Source organism: Plecotus auritus, assembly GCF_963455305.1.
Source record: "Plecotus auritus genome assembly, chromosome: 8".
Taxonomy (NCBI): Eukaryota; Metazoa; Chordata; class Mammalia; order Chiroptera; family Vespertilionidae; genus Plecotus; species Plecotus auritus.
The window spans coordinates 136,927,350-136,941,268 of record NC_137782.1 but is presented as its reverse complement, the minus strand read 5'-3'; the positions used below and the strand labels follow the sequence as shown (position 1 = coordinate 136,941,268).

At 42.4% G+C, this 13,919-nt stretch overlaps 1 protein-coding gene across 4 annotated transcripts in view; it reads right to left on the bottom strand.

The window, feature by feature from the left end:
- VPS54 (VPS54 subunit of GARP complex) overlaps window positions 1-13,919 on the bottom strand; it is a 126,627-nt gene that overhangs the window by 13,886 nt on the left and 98,822 nt on the right. For 3 of the 4 annotated variants that reach the window (XM_080685996.1, XM_080685998.1, XM_080685997.1), the window contains 5 exons: window positions 8,567-8,630; window positions 4,188-4,293; window positions 3,209-3,296; window positions 2,565-2,686; window positions 2,371-2,451 (listed from right to left, as the gene is read on the bottom strand). In XM_080685996.1, coding sequence (XP_080542122.1) covers window positions 2,371-2,451; window positions 2,565-2,686; window positions 3,209-3,296; window positions 4,188-4,293; window positions 8,567-8,630 — 461 coding nt within the window. Of the gene's footprint in view, window positions 1-2,370; window positions 2,452-2,564; window positions 2,687-3,208; window positions 3,297-3,829; window positions 3,931-4,187; window positions 4,294-8,566; window positions 8,631-13,919 lie in introns of those variants that run through there. The other variant, XM_080685999.1, reaches the window with a different exon arrangement.

Here is a 13,919-nt window from a genome sequence, read left to right as displayed (position 1 = left end):
ACATTAGTCTAGCCCAGTGGTTGGCAAACTGTGGCTCGTGAGCCACATGCGGATCTCAAGCTGTGGTTTGCCGCTCTGTTGACTAATGCGTTTGCCGACCACTGGGATAGGGGCTTAATCACAAGGAACAACAACAGCCTGTAATTATTGGAATCTAGAGTCTAGCCAGTAGCATAATTAGGTGTCAATGTTTCATTCTAGCCAAGCAATGTGCCCTTACTTAGCTTCTTTGAATCAGCCTATATTATATTATTTTGGTTAACGTAAAAACATTCAAACCCGTAAAAAATTTTTGTGAGTTTATTTGAGCCAAACTGTCGACAATTGCCGGGAAGCAATATCTCAATGGACTGTGATAATGCTCCAGAGAATGGCGGGTTCTCATCTATTTTTATGCATTGCAATCAAGTAGGTGGGTTACACGAAATCCATTGGTGATAGATTAGAGAGGCAGGAGAAAGCAAAGGGGGAGGGGGACCCCTGGGATTGGATAAAAAGTAAAATGATACACATACTTAGGTGGGTGCAGGATAGTTAACAGTCAACAATTAACATGATAACAATAACAATGAAGGGATTTATGGTATCTGTCCTGGTGCCCAGCACATTAGGTTGTGCCCCAAGGGGTCCAGAAAAAAGGAATTTACAAGTTACCCAGACATTTCAAGGATGTTGTCATAGATGCAAAAATACAGATAGGCTCAGTTAAGGTACAGGTTGACCTTGTCAGTAAAGATACCGGCCTAGGAGGTAACTACCCACCATAACTGCTTTTAGTTAAAGTTTAATTTCAGACCATCCTTTGTGGTTACTTTAGGTCTTTGACTTTGCAAGACCACCATGCAGGCCTTCCCTGAGCTTGTCAGGTTAGCATGTGGCCCCTTTCGTCCACATTTGGTTATCATTCTTTCCCAAAATTAAATTTTCAAATAAGAAAATGAAAAGCTAAAAAGTGAGAGGCTAACCGAAACTAACCACTAAATGTTATTTTGGTATGAATTAAAAATAGGGCCAAACTACTGGGCAACTCCTGGAATAAAAAGTATATATGACAGGGAGGGGCAAAGAGACACTTGTTAATAAGGGGAGAACACAACATGTCAGGGTAACAGAAGTCATCAATGGGGAAGGTAGTAGAGAAAACACTAAACAGAATAGTCTGGGCACATTTTTGACATTAAAAAAAGACATAAAATATGGGAAATGGGCATTGGAAGTTTATAAAAGACTTAAGAGACATAATAACTACATGCAATATGTAGACATGCAGAAGTCTTTGTTCAAACAAGTTGTGAAAAAAAATTTTGTACAATTGATAAGATTCAAATAGAAATAAGTATTAGAGGATATTAAGAAATTATTGTTAATTTTGTCAGGTGTGATATGGTAGAGTGGTTATATAAGAAAGTGTCCTTAGTTTTTAGAAATACATACCTGAAGAATGCAAGTAGAAGGAAAAGCATATCAAAGTGCCTTGCTGTATAAGCTTACTCTAAACAATGCTCTTGGGCCAAAGTATAACTAAGTAAACCTTCAAATTTTCAAGTTATAAAATTTCTGCTTTCTCCCAAGATATGTGTTTGAAAACTTAGTTTGGAAAGGAAAGAGTGACAGATAGGGCAAAAGTGACTGGGGCTGGTTAAGTGACATTTTTCTGAATATACCCTCCCAGTATAATTGAGAATTCTTTGGAAAATATTGCTTCTTTTAATACCCCATAGGGAATGGGAAGCAAACAAGAAACAAACATTGAAACTGATTACCTATGAGGAAAATAATAGAGCACCTCAGACTCCACATTTTTAAAGTAACACATTTTATCACAAATTACTTTCTTCTCTATTTTGATCTTTGTTCTCTAAATTTTGTCCTGGAAGGCTTTCATACTAAAACCTGTTTTTGAAGAAGGTACATATTTGTCAATGCAACTAATACAAAATTACTTCTGTACAGGGTTTCTTTCATCTTTGAAATCATCCCTCCCTCCCCTTGGACTCCTTACAGAGGTCCTCAAACTTTTTAAACAGGGGGCCAGTTCACTGTCCCTCAGACCGTTGGAGGGCTGGACTATAGTTTAAAAAAAAAACTATGAACAAATTCCTATGCGCACTGCGGGCCCGGGACCAGTCGGCTGCTAAGCAGGACAGGCAGCGGCACCCTGCGGGCCGGATAAATGTCCTCGGCGGGCCGCATGTGGCCCACGGGCAGTAGTTTGAGGACCCCTGCTAGAAGATTAATATCAATTATTTGGGCAATCTGAAGATTTTATTGAGTTTTTTTCTAAATCCTGAAGAATTTGATTTGTTAAGACAACTATGAAAAAGTCACAATGCCTTTAAGCAAAGCCAAATAATTTATATAAATCATTACCTTAGATAACAGCTTGTCAAATAAGCTATCCATTATCGCTACAAGTTTAGCTGATATTTCAGCTATGTGGTCATGGTAATCCTGTAATGAGAAATAACAGTACATTTCAAAGCCCTTGGGATACATCTAAAGAAATACTTAACAATCACGAATTAAATTTATGAAACTCCAATAGAAAATATATGAAAAAGTACCTTAGTGATATGATCAAAATGCCTAAGCATGCTGTATTGCTTAGGCTGCAGCCGAGCTTCAAAATGAGCCCGGATCACAGGAATGTAGTGCACAATTAACTGCAAACAGCGTGAAGAAAGAGCTGAAGATCCAAGTGGTAGACATATCATGGAGAAACAAAAAAGGATATTAGTTTACTTTAAGTACATATCAAATTAAGTAAAAAACAACAATGAATTTTACACAGACCCCAATTTATTTCATAAGTGAAGAATATTGTAGCAGAAAGCAACATATTTGTTACTGAATAGTGTAACGAACATGCTGATTTTCCAAATGGACTCAAGTTGTATTATTGGCATGAGGAAGCTGGTGGCACAACTGATTCTCTCCTGATACTCAGGTATCTTTCACCCCAAAGTACTTTATACATAAAGCATCTTAACACTTCCCACAGTGGTGCAACTTCCAAATAACATACATGCTAAAGTGGAAATTCCTCAGAAATTAATTTTTCAATTATGGTAATACATGAAAAAGGGAAGTAGCACTTGCAACTTTTAAAGCCTTTGGTCAGAGCCACAAGAACATCTACTAAAAACACGATGAGTACAGTAGCATAATTATAACACCTCAGTCGTGAATTAAATTCAAGAATACATACCCAAATTTTTTGTAGTTATTGTTTTTAGTCCAACAACTTGCAGTGCACCAGCTCCAAGAACTAACTGACAACTTCTTGAATTGAAGTACTAACAAAGGAAGGAGAGAGAAAAATTCAGCAATTTATTAAAAATTATTCTTCATATGTTGGCAATGTTCTAAAAATATGCATTTCTCTTTCCTCCCATTCATTGACCACATGAATTTTCTAGTAGGAGCAAGTAGGATCTATTTATGTAATGACAAAAAAAGGGGGGGGAGGGTGTTCCTAAATGATAATATTTACTGTCTGGTAAAAAAAGTTAAGAAATTCTAAAAATCAACTGTTCAGAAATTATCCTTTAATTTGTATTCACAGAACTAGTTCAGACATTTTCCTCAGTTATTCTTACTGGATAGTCCTATTTTCAAAAGGGTAACAAAATCTTTCTGGACTACAATATGACAACTCTATTTTGGGACCAAATTAATTGATAGATTAGACATTTGAAAAAAATGAAAGCGTTTCTTCATGTTAGCAGTTAAAAATATCTGTTAATATGAAACAGCTGAATAAAATTATCACTACATTTTTATTTTACATCAATGGTTCTGAAAGAATGATTTAAGAAAAATCGCTAACCTTAGTGAGATGAATTTTGTAAAGTTCAGTGAATTCCTTCCATGCACATTTGAAACCAGTCCAGGTTTTTTGACCTAAGTGGCCTCAGTCATGTTCAGCACCTAACGAACAAATCATCTCCTGTCTCCAATGTCATTAACAACTCTATGGGTGTAATGAGGAATCACTAAGTGTAGAGTGAGAAAGAAGCAGGTGGCCTTCTTCCAGTTACATGTGATTTAATCACAATAAAATGTCACAAAATTAATGTGTTAAAGATAACTTAAACTTGAAATGTCTTAGAGTTGGAAGATAGGTCACACCCTAAAGAATTACTTCTACCAACTATGTTTCCATAACAGAGTAAAATCATACCCACCTTCAATAAATCTGACAGACGAGTAAGCATGTCAGTAGTAACAGATGGGATATTATCCACACACTGGCAATATTCAAGGATAATTCTTATCAACAACAACACAGTTCTATAAGAAAATAAAGATGATTCAGTAGGCAGTCAAAACAAAAAAATCAACAATGATCTTGGTAACTGCTAAATTGTTTTACCCACAAGCACAGCATAGTAAGAACTCATTGGGCTGGGGAGAGAGATTCCTAGGGTGCAAAATTAAGGAGGCACTCAATTTCTGGGTCATGCAATTGCAGGGTCAGTACTTGCATGACATTGAGAATGAACACCTCCTTATATTTTGTGCCGTGGGCACAAGACTCTCTGTATGACATCCTAATTCTCTTCTATAAAGCAGATATCCCATTTTTTGGCCAATTCAGAAACACAAAAAGATTACTCAGTATTTCTGATTATGTAGTAGATCCTCAATCATAACTGTTGAATTAATGACGGGAACCTAGTCCAGATTTTCTTAATGAGATCAAAGAGAAACTGTGGCTTCTAAGAGCAACTTAACTCCTAAGATGTTTATTGGTAAGTCATGTGGATAAAAAACAAAAGGGGCATAGCTGGTTTGCTCAGTGCATAAAGCATCGGCCTGCAGACTGAAGGGTACTGGGTTTGATTCCAATCAAGGGCACATGCCCAAGTTGTAGGCTTAATCCCCAGTAGGTGGCGTGCAGGAGGCAGCCGATCAATGATTCTCTCTCATCATTGATGTTTCTATCTCTCTGCCTCCCTCTCCCTTCCTCTCTGAAATCAATAAAAATATATTAAAAACGAAACAAAAACAAAAGGGGGTTCTTTGGAACAGTGGTCGCCAACCTTTCAGACCTCATGGACCACCAGCGGTCCTCGGACCACTGGTTGGTGACTGCTGCTTTGGAAAGTAATCTCACAGGGTGATCTAATCATAAATTCTCAACTAGACAGGTTATGGTGGGTGGTCTCGCTCCAGGCCTATAAATTTTTAATAAAGATTTATCTTTGCATTGAGCAAGCCCCATCCATTGTTTCTGTGCATCTAGGTTAATACACCTTTGAAATAAGTCTAACCACACTAAAAAGAGCACATAATCTTGTTAATTGTCCTGTAATCCCATCCCCACCTTGCTTTCTCCCACCTCCATGTGATCTTTCTTCCCCTCCCTCCTTAATTTCAAATACATAAAAGAAGATGCAAAGCTGTTATCCTCTAGAGCAGTGGTTCTCAACCTTTCTAATGCTGCAACCCTTTAATACAGTTCTCATGTTGTGGTGACCCCCAACCATAAAATTATTTTCGTTGCTACTTCATAACTGTAATTTTGCTACTGTTAAGGAATTGTAATGTAAATATCTGTGTTTTCCGATGGTCTTAGGCTCAACCTGTCACGACCCACAGGTTGAGAACCGCTAGCAGGGTTCCCTAAGACCATTGAAAAACACAGATATTTACATTACGATTCATAACAGTAGCAAAATTACAGTTATGAAATAGCAACGAAAATAATTTTATGGTTGGGGGTCACTACAACACGAGGAACTGTATTAAAGGGTCACGGCATTAGAAAGGTTGAGAACCACTGATCTAGAGCGTTTGAGATCTTGATTCCTGGCATATGTCATCAGTTTGGCTCAAATAAACTCTTATAAAAATTCTCTACAGGACTGGACATTTCTTACATTGACAGTCACTAAAGATTCTTCATAGATGAGAAAGTCAATAGCTCATTAGCAGGATATATGAGAAGTTGAAAAGAGAACTTTAAATTATTTGAAAGTTATTTCTTTCATTGATTTGAGGGAAAGAGAGAGGAGGAAGAGAGGGAGGGTGAGAGAGAGAAAAACAACGATTTGTTGTTCCACTTATTTATGCACTAGAGGCCCAGTGCACAAAATTCGTGCACGGGGGGAGGGGGAAAGTGTCCCTCAGCCCAGCCTGCACCCTCTCCAATCTGGGACCCCTCGAGGGATGTCCGACTGCCCACAAGGATTGGGCCTAAACAGGCAGTCGGAGAGCCCTCTCACAATCCGGGACTGCTGGCTCCCAACTGCTTGCCTGCCTGCCTTCCTGATTGCCCCTAACTGCTTCTGCCTGCCAGCCTGATCACCCCCTAACCACTCCCCTGCCAGCCTGATTGATGCCTAACTGCCCCCCTGCCAGCCTGTTTGCCCCTAACTGCCCTCCCCTGCAGGCCTGGTCACCCCTAACTGCCCTGCAGGCCTGGTCACCCCTAACTGCCCTCCCCTGCAGGCCTGGTCCCCTGCAACTGCTCTCCCCTGCAGGCCTGTGTTCCCCCCCAACTGCCCATCTCTGCAGGCCTGGTCACCCCCAACTTCCCTCCTCTGCTGGCCTGGTCACTCCTAACTGCCCTCCCCTGCAGGCTTGATCGCCCCCAACTGCCCTCCCTTGCAGGCCTGGTCTCTCCCAACTGCCCTCCCCTGCTGGCTATCTTGTGGTGGCCATCTTGGGTCCACATGGAGGCAGGATCTTTGATCACATGGGGGTAGTCATCTTGTGTGTTGTAGTGATGGTCAATCTGCATATTACTCTTTTATTAGATAGGATAGAGGGAGGCCTGGTGCACAGGTGGGGGCCAGCTGGTTTGCCCTGAAGGGTGTCCTGGATCAGGGTGGGGGTTCCCTTGAGGCGTGGGGTGGCCTGGGCGAGGGGCCTGTGGTAGTTTGCAGGCCAGCCATGCCCCCCGGCGACCCAAGCAGAGGCCATGGGATCTGGGATTTATTTATCTTCTACAATTGAAACTTTGTAGCCTTGAGCAGAGCCAAGCCTCCTGCTCACTCAGTGGCAGCAGCCATTTCTGTAGGAATTTATTTATCTTCTATAATTGAAACTTTGTAGCCTGGAGTGGAGGCCTGGGCTGGCCAGGGTGTGCAGAAAGCTTGGCTTCCTCCATCGCTGGGGAAACCCAAGCCTCCCTCCTGCTCTCTCCATGATCGCAGCCATCTTGGTTGGGTTAATTTGCATACTCGCTCCTGATTGGATGGTGGGCGTGGCTGGTGGGTATAGCAGAGTGACTGTTAATTTGCATATTACTCTTTTATTAGATAGGATTCATTGGTTGCTTCTTGTATATACTACTAGAGGCCCGGTGCATGAAATTCGTGCACGGGGGGGGGGGGGGTCTCCTCAGTCCAGCCTGCACCCTCTCCAATCTGGGATCCCTCTCACAATCCAGGACTGCTGGCTCCCAAATGCTTGCCTGCCTGCCTTCCTGATTGCCCCTAACTGCTTCTGCCTGCCAGCCTGGTCACACCCAACAGCTCTCCCCTGCAGGCCTGGGTCACCCCCAACTGCTCTCCCCTGCAGGCCTGGGACCCCCCCAACTGCCCTTCCCTGCAGGCCTGGTCACCCCTAACTGCCCTCCCCTGCAGGCTTGATTGCCCTCAACTGCACTCCCTTGCAGGCCTGGTCCCTCCCAACTGCCCTCCCCTGCTGGCCTGATCGCCCACAACTGCCCTCCCTTGCAGGCCTGGTCCCTCCCAACTGCCCTCCCCGGCTGGCCTGATCGCTCACAACTGCCCTCCCTTGCAGGCCTAGTCCCTCCCAACTGTCCTCCCCTGCTGGCCATCTTGTGGTGGCCATGTTGTGTCCACATGGGGGCAGCCATCTTGTGTGTTGGAGTGATGGTCAATTTGCATATTACTCTTTTATTAGATAGGATTATTAGATAGGATAGAGGCCTGGTGCATGAGTGGGGGCCAGCTGGTTTGGCCTGAAGGGTGTCCCCGGATCAGGGTGGGGGTTCCCTTGGGGTGTGGGACAGCCTGGGTAAGGGGCCTGTGGTGGTTTGCAGGCTGGCCATGCCCCCCGGCGACCCAAGCGAAGGCCCTAGGATCTGGGATTTATTTATCTTCTATAATTGAAACTTTGTAGCCTTGAGCAGAGCCAAGCCTGCTCGCTCCGTGGCCGCAGCCATTTTTGTTGGGATTTATGTATCTTCTATAATTGAAACTTTGTAGCCTTAAGTGGAGGCCCTGGCCTGCCAGGTTGTGCGGAAAGCTTGGCTTCCTCCATTGCCAGGGAAACCCAAACCTCCCGTTCATTCTGTGGTCGCAGCCATCTTGGTTGGGTTAATTTGCATACTCGCTCCTGATTGGCTCGTGGGCATGGCTTGTGGGTGTAGTGGAGTGATGTTTAACTTGCATATTACTCTTTTATTAGATAGGATGACTGTGGATTGAACCCGAAACCTTGGTGTATTAACCTACTGAGCTACCTGGCCAGGGCTCTTTGGAGGGTTTTAAATTGTTAATCTAAAATTTCTAACTCACATCAAGTGGGAACTAGAAGACCTATGTTTAAAATAATTTACTCAACTAATAAAGAAAGATGTGTCACTCACCCAACAACAGCATACTGTTGTCCCTCGACAATGAGAACTTCAGCTGGTTTCCTTTCTTCTGTAACTAGGGAGTAAAGCAAATAAACAAGAAAGACATAGGTACAAGATAAAACAAAGTATTGTAGAAAAATTTAAACTAGGAAATAAAATGGAATAAGATAGTTGCTATATAGGGACTGAAACTGTCTCATTTCTGAAAATAAATATCTACGCCTCAGGAAACAATTTGGCACAGAGTAAATAATATACTGAGTTTGAAATCAAAGAGATTTGGATTTGAGTTCCAGTATTGCCAATTACTGGACTCATGACCTTGGGCCAATTAATTAACATATTTGAGTTTCAATATCTATATCAATTAAACATGGATAACAATATTATCTTTCAGGGCTGTTGTTAATGATAGAGATAATGATTACAAACTGTCTATACTCTAGGTCTGGCACACAATAAATGATCAGTAAGTAGTAAAGCAAAAAATAAATGTTGTTAGTTTGGAAAAGCAGAACATTTCAACTGGTTGTCTTTAATATAAAATGCAAGTTAATTCCTATATTCCATGGAAATAATATATATTTAATTTCAAGAATTTAATCCAGAAGTTATTTTCAGCATACAGTATCTTACCTAATAATAGACAACCATGTGAATTGACCGTACCTCCGCTACGACCACGGCCAATCAGAATGAGTATGCAAATTAACCCAACAAAGATGGAAGGTTAATTTGCATATGCAGGCGCGGAGTGGCCGGGACACCTGCTATGAGGGGGAGGGAGGGGTGGCGGAGGAAGCTACAGGAGCGGTGCTTTGGACATAAGTGAGTATTTGCCGGCTCCCGGGTGGGCCGGGAATGGGGACTTGCAGGCTCCCGGGTGGTAGGGAGTGAAGCCAGGGGAAGGAAGGCCTATTCTTGCACGAATATCGTGCAACAGGCCTCTAGTTTATTATAAAACAAAATTCATCATGTTGAGGTGAAAAGAAAGGTGGACTGGATTATTACCTGAATCAGCCAAATTATCATGCTTCCCTAAGCTTCAAGTCCCCTTTAAGCTCTAAGACATTTGTGAATAATAAAGGGGCTATGTACAAGTTCAGTGACAGAATGTAACTCCGTAGAGTGATCTGATAACAAAATCCAAACTGGGCAGTTCATGGTGGGAGTCATGCCTCAGGCCTATAACTTTCCTAGTAAAGGTTATCTTGGCCTTAAGCAAAATCTGTCCATTGTTCTTGTGGTTCTAGGTTAACACACCTTTGAAATGCCTCTTTTTCAGACTCCTTGGAAGGGTAACCACCCTCCAAAGAGAACACAATTTTAACTATCCTATACTTTGCTCTCTCCCATCTTCATGTAATCTTCCTTACATTCCCTCCTACATTCCAAATGTATAAAAAGAAGTGCAAAACTGTCATTTACTGAAGGATTTAAGATCTTGCTTTTCTAATGCCATCAGTTTGGCTCAAATAAGCGCTTATAAAAATTCTGTACAGGTTTGGAAATTATTATGCTGACTAGAGGCCCGGTGCACGAAATTCGTGCATGGGGTGTGTGTCCCTCAGCCCAGCCTGCACCCTCTCCAATCTGGAACCCCTCGAGGGATGTCCGACCTCCCTTTCACAATCCAGGACTGCTGACTCCCAACTGCTCGCCTGCCTGCCTTCCTGATTGCCCCTAACCGCTTCTGCCTGCCAGCCTGATCACCCCCTAACCACTCCCCTGCCAGCCTGATTGATGCCTAACTGCTCCCCTGCCAGCCTGTTCACTCCTAACTGCCCTCCCCTGCAGGCCTGGTCACCCCTAACTGCCCTCCCCTGCAGGCCTTGTCCCCCCCAACTGCTCTCCCATGCAGGCCTGGGTCCCCCCCAACTGCCCTCCCCTGCAGGCCTTGTCCCCCCCAACTGCTCTCCCCTGCAGGCCTGGGTCCCCCCCAACTGCCCTCCCCTGCAGGCCTGGTCACCCCTAACTGCCCTCCCCTGCAGGTTTGATCACTCCCAAATGCCCTCCCTTGCAGGCCTGGTCCCTCCCAACTGCCCTCCCCTGCTGGCCTGATTGCCCACAACTGCCCTCCCTTGCAGGCCTGGTCCCTCCCAACTGACCTCCCTTGCTGGCCATCTTGTGGTGGTCATCTTGTGTCCACATGGGGGCAGGATCTTTAACCACATGGGGGCAGCCATCTTGTGTGTTGGAGTGATGGTCAATCTGCATATTACCCTTTTATTAGATAGGATAGAGGCCTGGTGCACAGGTGGGGGCCCTGAAGGTTTGCCCTGAAGGGTGTCCCGGATCAGGGTGGGGGTTCCCTTGGGGCGTGGGGCGGCCCGGGCGAGGGGCCTGTGGTGGTTTGCAGGCTGGCCACGCCCCCTGGTGACCCAAGCAGAGGCCTGGTATCTTGGGTTTATTTATCTTCTACAATCGAAACTTTGTAGCCTGGAGTGGAGCCAAGCCTTCTGCTTGCTCTGTGGCGACAGCCATTTCTATTGGGATGTATCTTTTATAATTGAAACTTTGTAGCCTGGAGTGGAGCCAAGCCTTCTGCTTGCTCTGTGGCGACAGCCATTTCTATTGGGATTTATGTATCTTTTATAATTGAAACTTTGTAGCCTGGAGTGGAGGCCTAGGCCGGCCAGGGTGTGCAGAAAGCTTGGCTTCCTCCATCGCCAGGGGCAACCCTAGCCTCCTGCTCTTTCCAGCTCCTTGGCTGCCGCCATTTCTGTTTGGGTTTATGTATCTTCTATCATTGAAACTTTGTAGCCTTGAGTGGAGGCCTAGGCCGGCAAGGGCAGGTGGAAAGCTTGGCTTCCTCCATTGCCAGGGAAATCCAAGCCTCCCTCCTGCTCTCTGTGGCCGTAGCCATCTTGGTTGGGTTTATTTGCATATTTGCTCCTGATTGGCTTGTGGGCGTGGCTTGTGGGTGTAGCAGAGTGATGGTTAATTTGCATATTACTCTTTTATTAGATAGGATACATTAAATGTCTACTTCCTCATTTCTTCAAAGTAAAGAAATTCAGTGTGATATAATTTCTAATCACAATTTACTCTGTATGTCATATTAAAGTTTTTGAGGACAGGGACTATGTCTTAACCCAGTGGTTGGCAAACTGCGGCTCTCAAGCCACATGTGGCTCGTGAGCCAAGGTTGCCGCTCTGTTGACTAATGAGTTTGCCGACCACTGTCATATACTACCCTTTACCTCTTTGCACACAATATGCCACAATGCCTAATCCTCACAGCTTCCAACGACATGGTAACATTTAGTCTAGTCTAGTGGTCAGCAAAGTCATTAGTCAACAGAGCGGCAAACTACGGTTCGCGAGCCGCAGTTTGCCGACCACTGTCTTATCCAATTCTCTACATTGCAGAGAAGAGGCATAGCATAGCAGTTAAGAGAAAGGGCCCTAAAGTCAGTCTGCCTGAATCTGGATCTCAGCTCTACCACTTCCGAGCTACGTAAGCTAGGCAAGCTGCTCAACCTCTTTGTGCCTCAGTTCACATATTCGTTAAGTGAGAATACTGAAAGTGACTACCCTGTGGACCTGCAAATGAGATAACAATATAAAGTGCTTAGAACAAACTGTCAAGCATCAATATGAACTGTTATCCATTAACCTTCATTTCCCCAATGCCTAGCCAAGTAACCAGTAACTCAAAAAATGAATGGTGGATAAATAATAACCAAGGACCCCTACCTTGGTAAAGCCTAGTAAAACGTTAATGAACTTCTAATAGCTTATACTTTCTTCTCTGAGGAAAGAAAAAAAGACTGGAGCAGAAGCAGGGTATATAGAGAAACTACTACTTTTAGTATTCTTCCACAGGAAATGAAAATAAATAGCCTACTTTGCAGAAAAAATACACAGTTAATTCAATCACATTTTTTCATTTTAATTAAAAAATCATGTTATGGATTGCAAGAATGAGCTGTTCATGTCTCAGTCATCTAGTATGGTACCCTTCCTTAATAGAAAGTTGATCAAATGTAGCTTAAAAGAGCAGCAGATGAGCAATAAATCTTTATAATTTTAAACTTGAGATTTAGAATGATCAGTGTGTTTTATTTTTCTTTCAGTTTTTGCTACTTGAGTGCTTTTGCTTTGCTAATATCATCAAATCAATTTAAAAATGGTGACCACAACCCAGCACTGTTGTTATCTACTAACAATGGTCACTAGACAACAGAAATTTACGTAATTCTTTCCAGTCCTCCCTCTATATGAATTAATCTATTTTACACCTGTCTTTAACCCTCCTCTCTTGCCACAGTGGTAGAAGAAGAGACAGCCTTTCTCCTGAACTTTAGATTCAATTCCAGGGTAATTGCTCCATAATCACTATTGTCATTCTTATCCTAAATTAATCTTCTTCCTCTGTTAAGCATAAAAATATAACTATGCTTCTCCTATGTTAAAACTCCTCTCAACTCCCTGAGTGGATTAAGGTAAAAATTTCTAATTTATCTTATATCTCCAGCTGTTGCTTCATCACTTAAACAGCGAAACTTGTTGAAAAAGTAGGCTACAATTGTCTACCCTTCCTCACCTTTTGACTTACTTAGCACTGAATGACAATCTGACTCTATCATTCTATTGAATTAATAATACTGCAAATGATCTACATGTCAAACTAGTGGTCACTATATTTTACTCCATCTTTCTATTATGTGCAATTGTATTTTGTACAAATGTAAAGTATACAGTTTAAAAATATTTCTATGTAAAAATACTAAATTTTCATTAAATGCATAAAATGTAAAAATGCAACTACCCCCTCCATTAAAACGATTCAAGGACTTCATAGTTTTGAATCTGGTATTAAAGAACAAGTTGTAAATAACTTTACACTATTATCATATGATAATATGATATAAAACCCACTTCATATATAACCCAACCAGTATTTAATACCAATGACAATTCTCTTCTTGAAACTCTAATTTTTTAATTCTATGTTCTTCTGGGTTTCTTCCTACCTCTCTGACTCTTCCTTCTTAGTCTCCTTCATAATTTTCTTTTTCTATGATTCTTTACATTTTTATTTTATCACATCATACTACATTACTTACTCATATACTGTGTCTAATGGCACTGCTAATCTGTATTTTTTCATTAGACATAACCCTTTTAAAGTACAACTATAACTGCTATCCCTGTCTCAATATCTGACACAAAGAAGCTTATTTCTGCTGTATAAATACTTGTACTGAATAATATGGTACAGTGGTTAAGAACATAACTATGAGGGAGAAACCAAGATGGCGGCATAGGTAAACACCTGAACTTGCTGCCTTGCACAACAACTTCAAAACTACAACTAAAAGACAAAATGGACATCATCCAGAACCACAGAAAGACT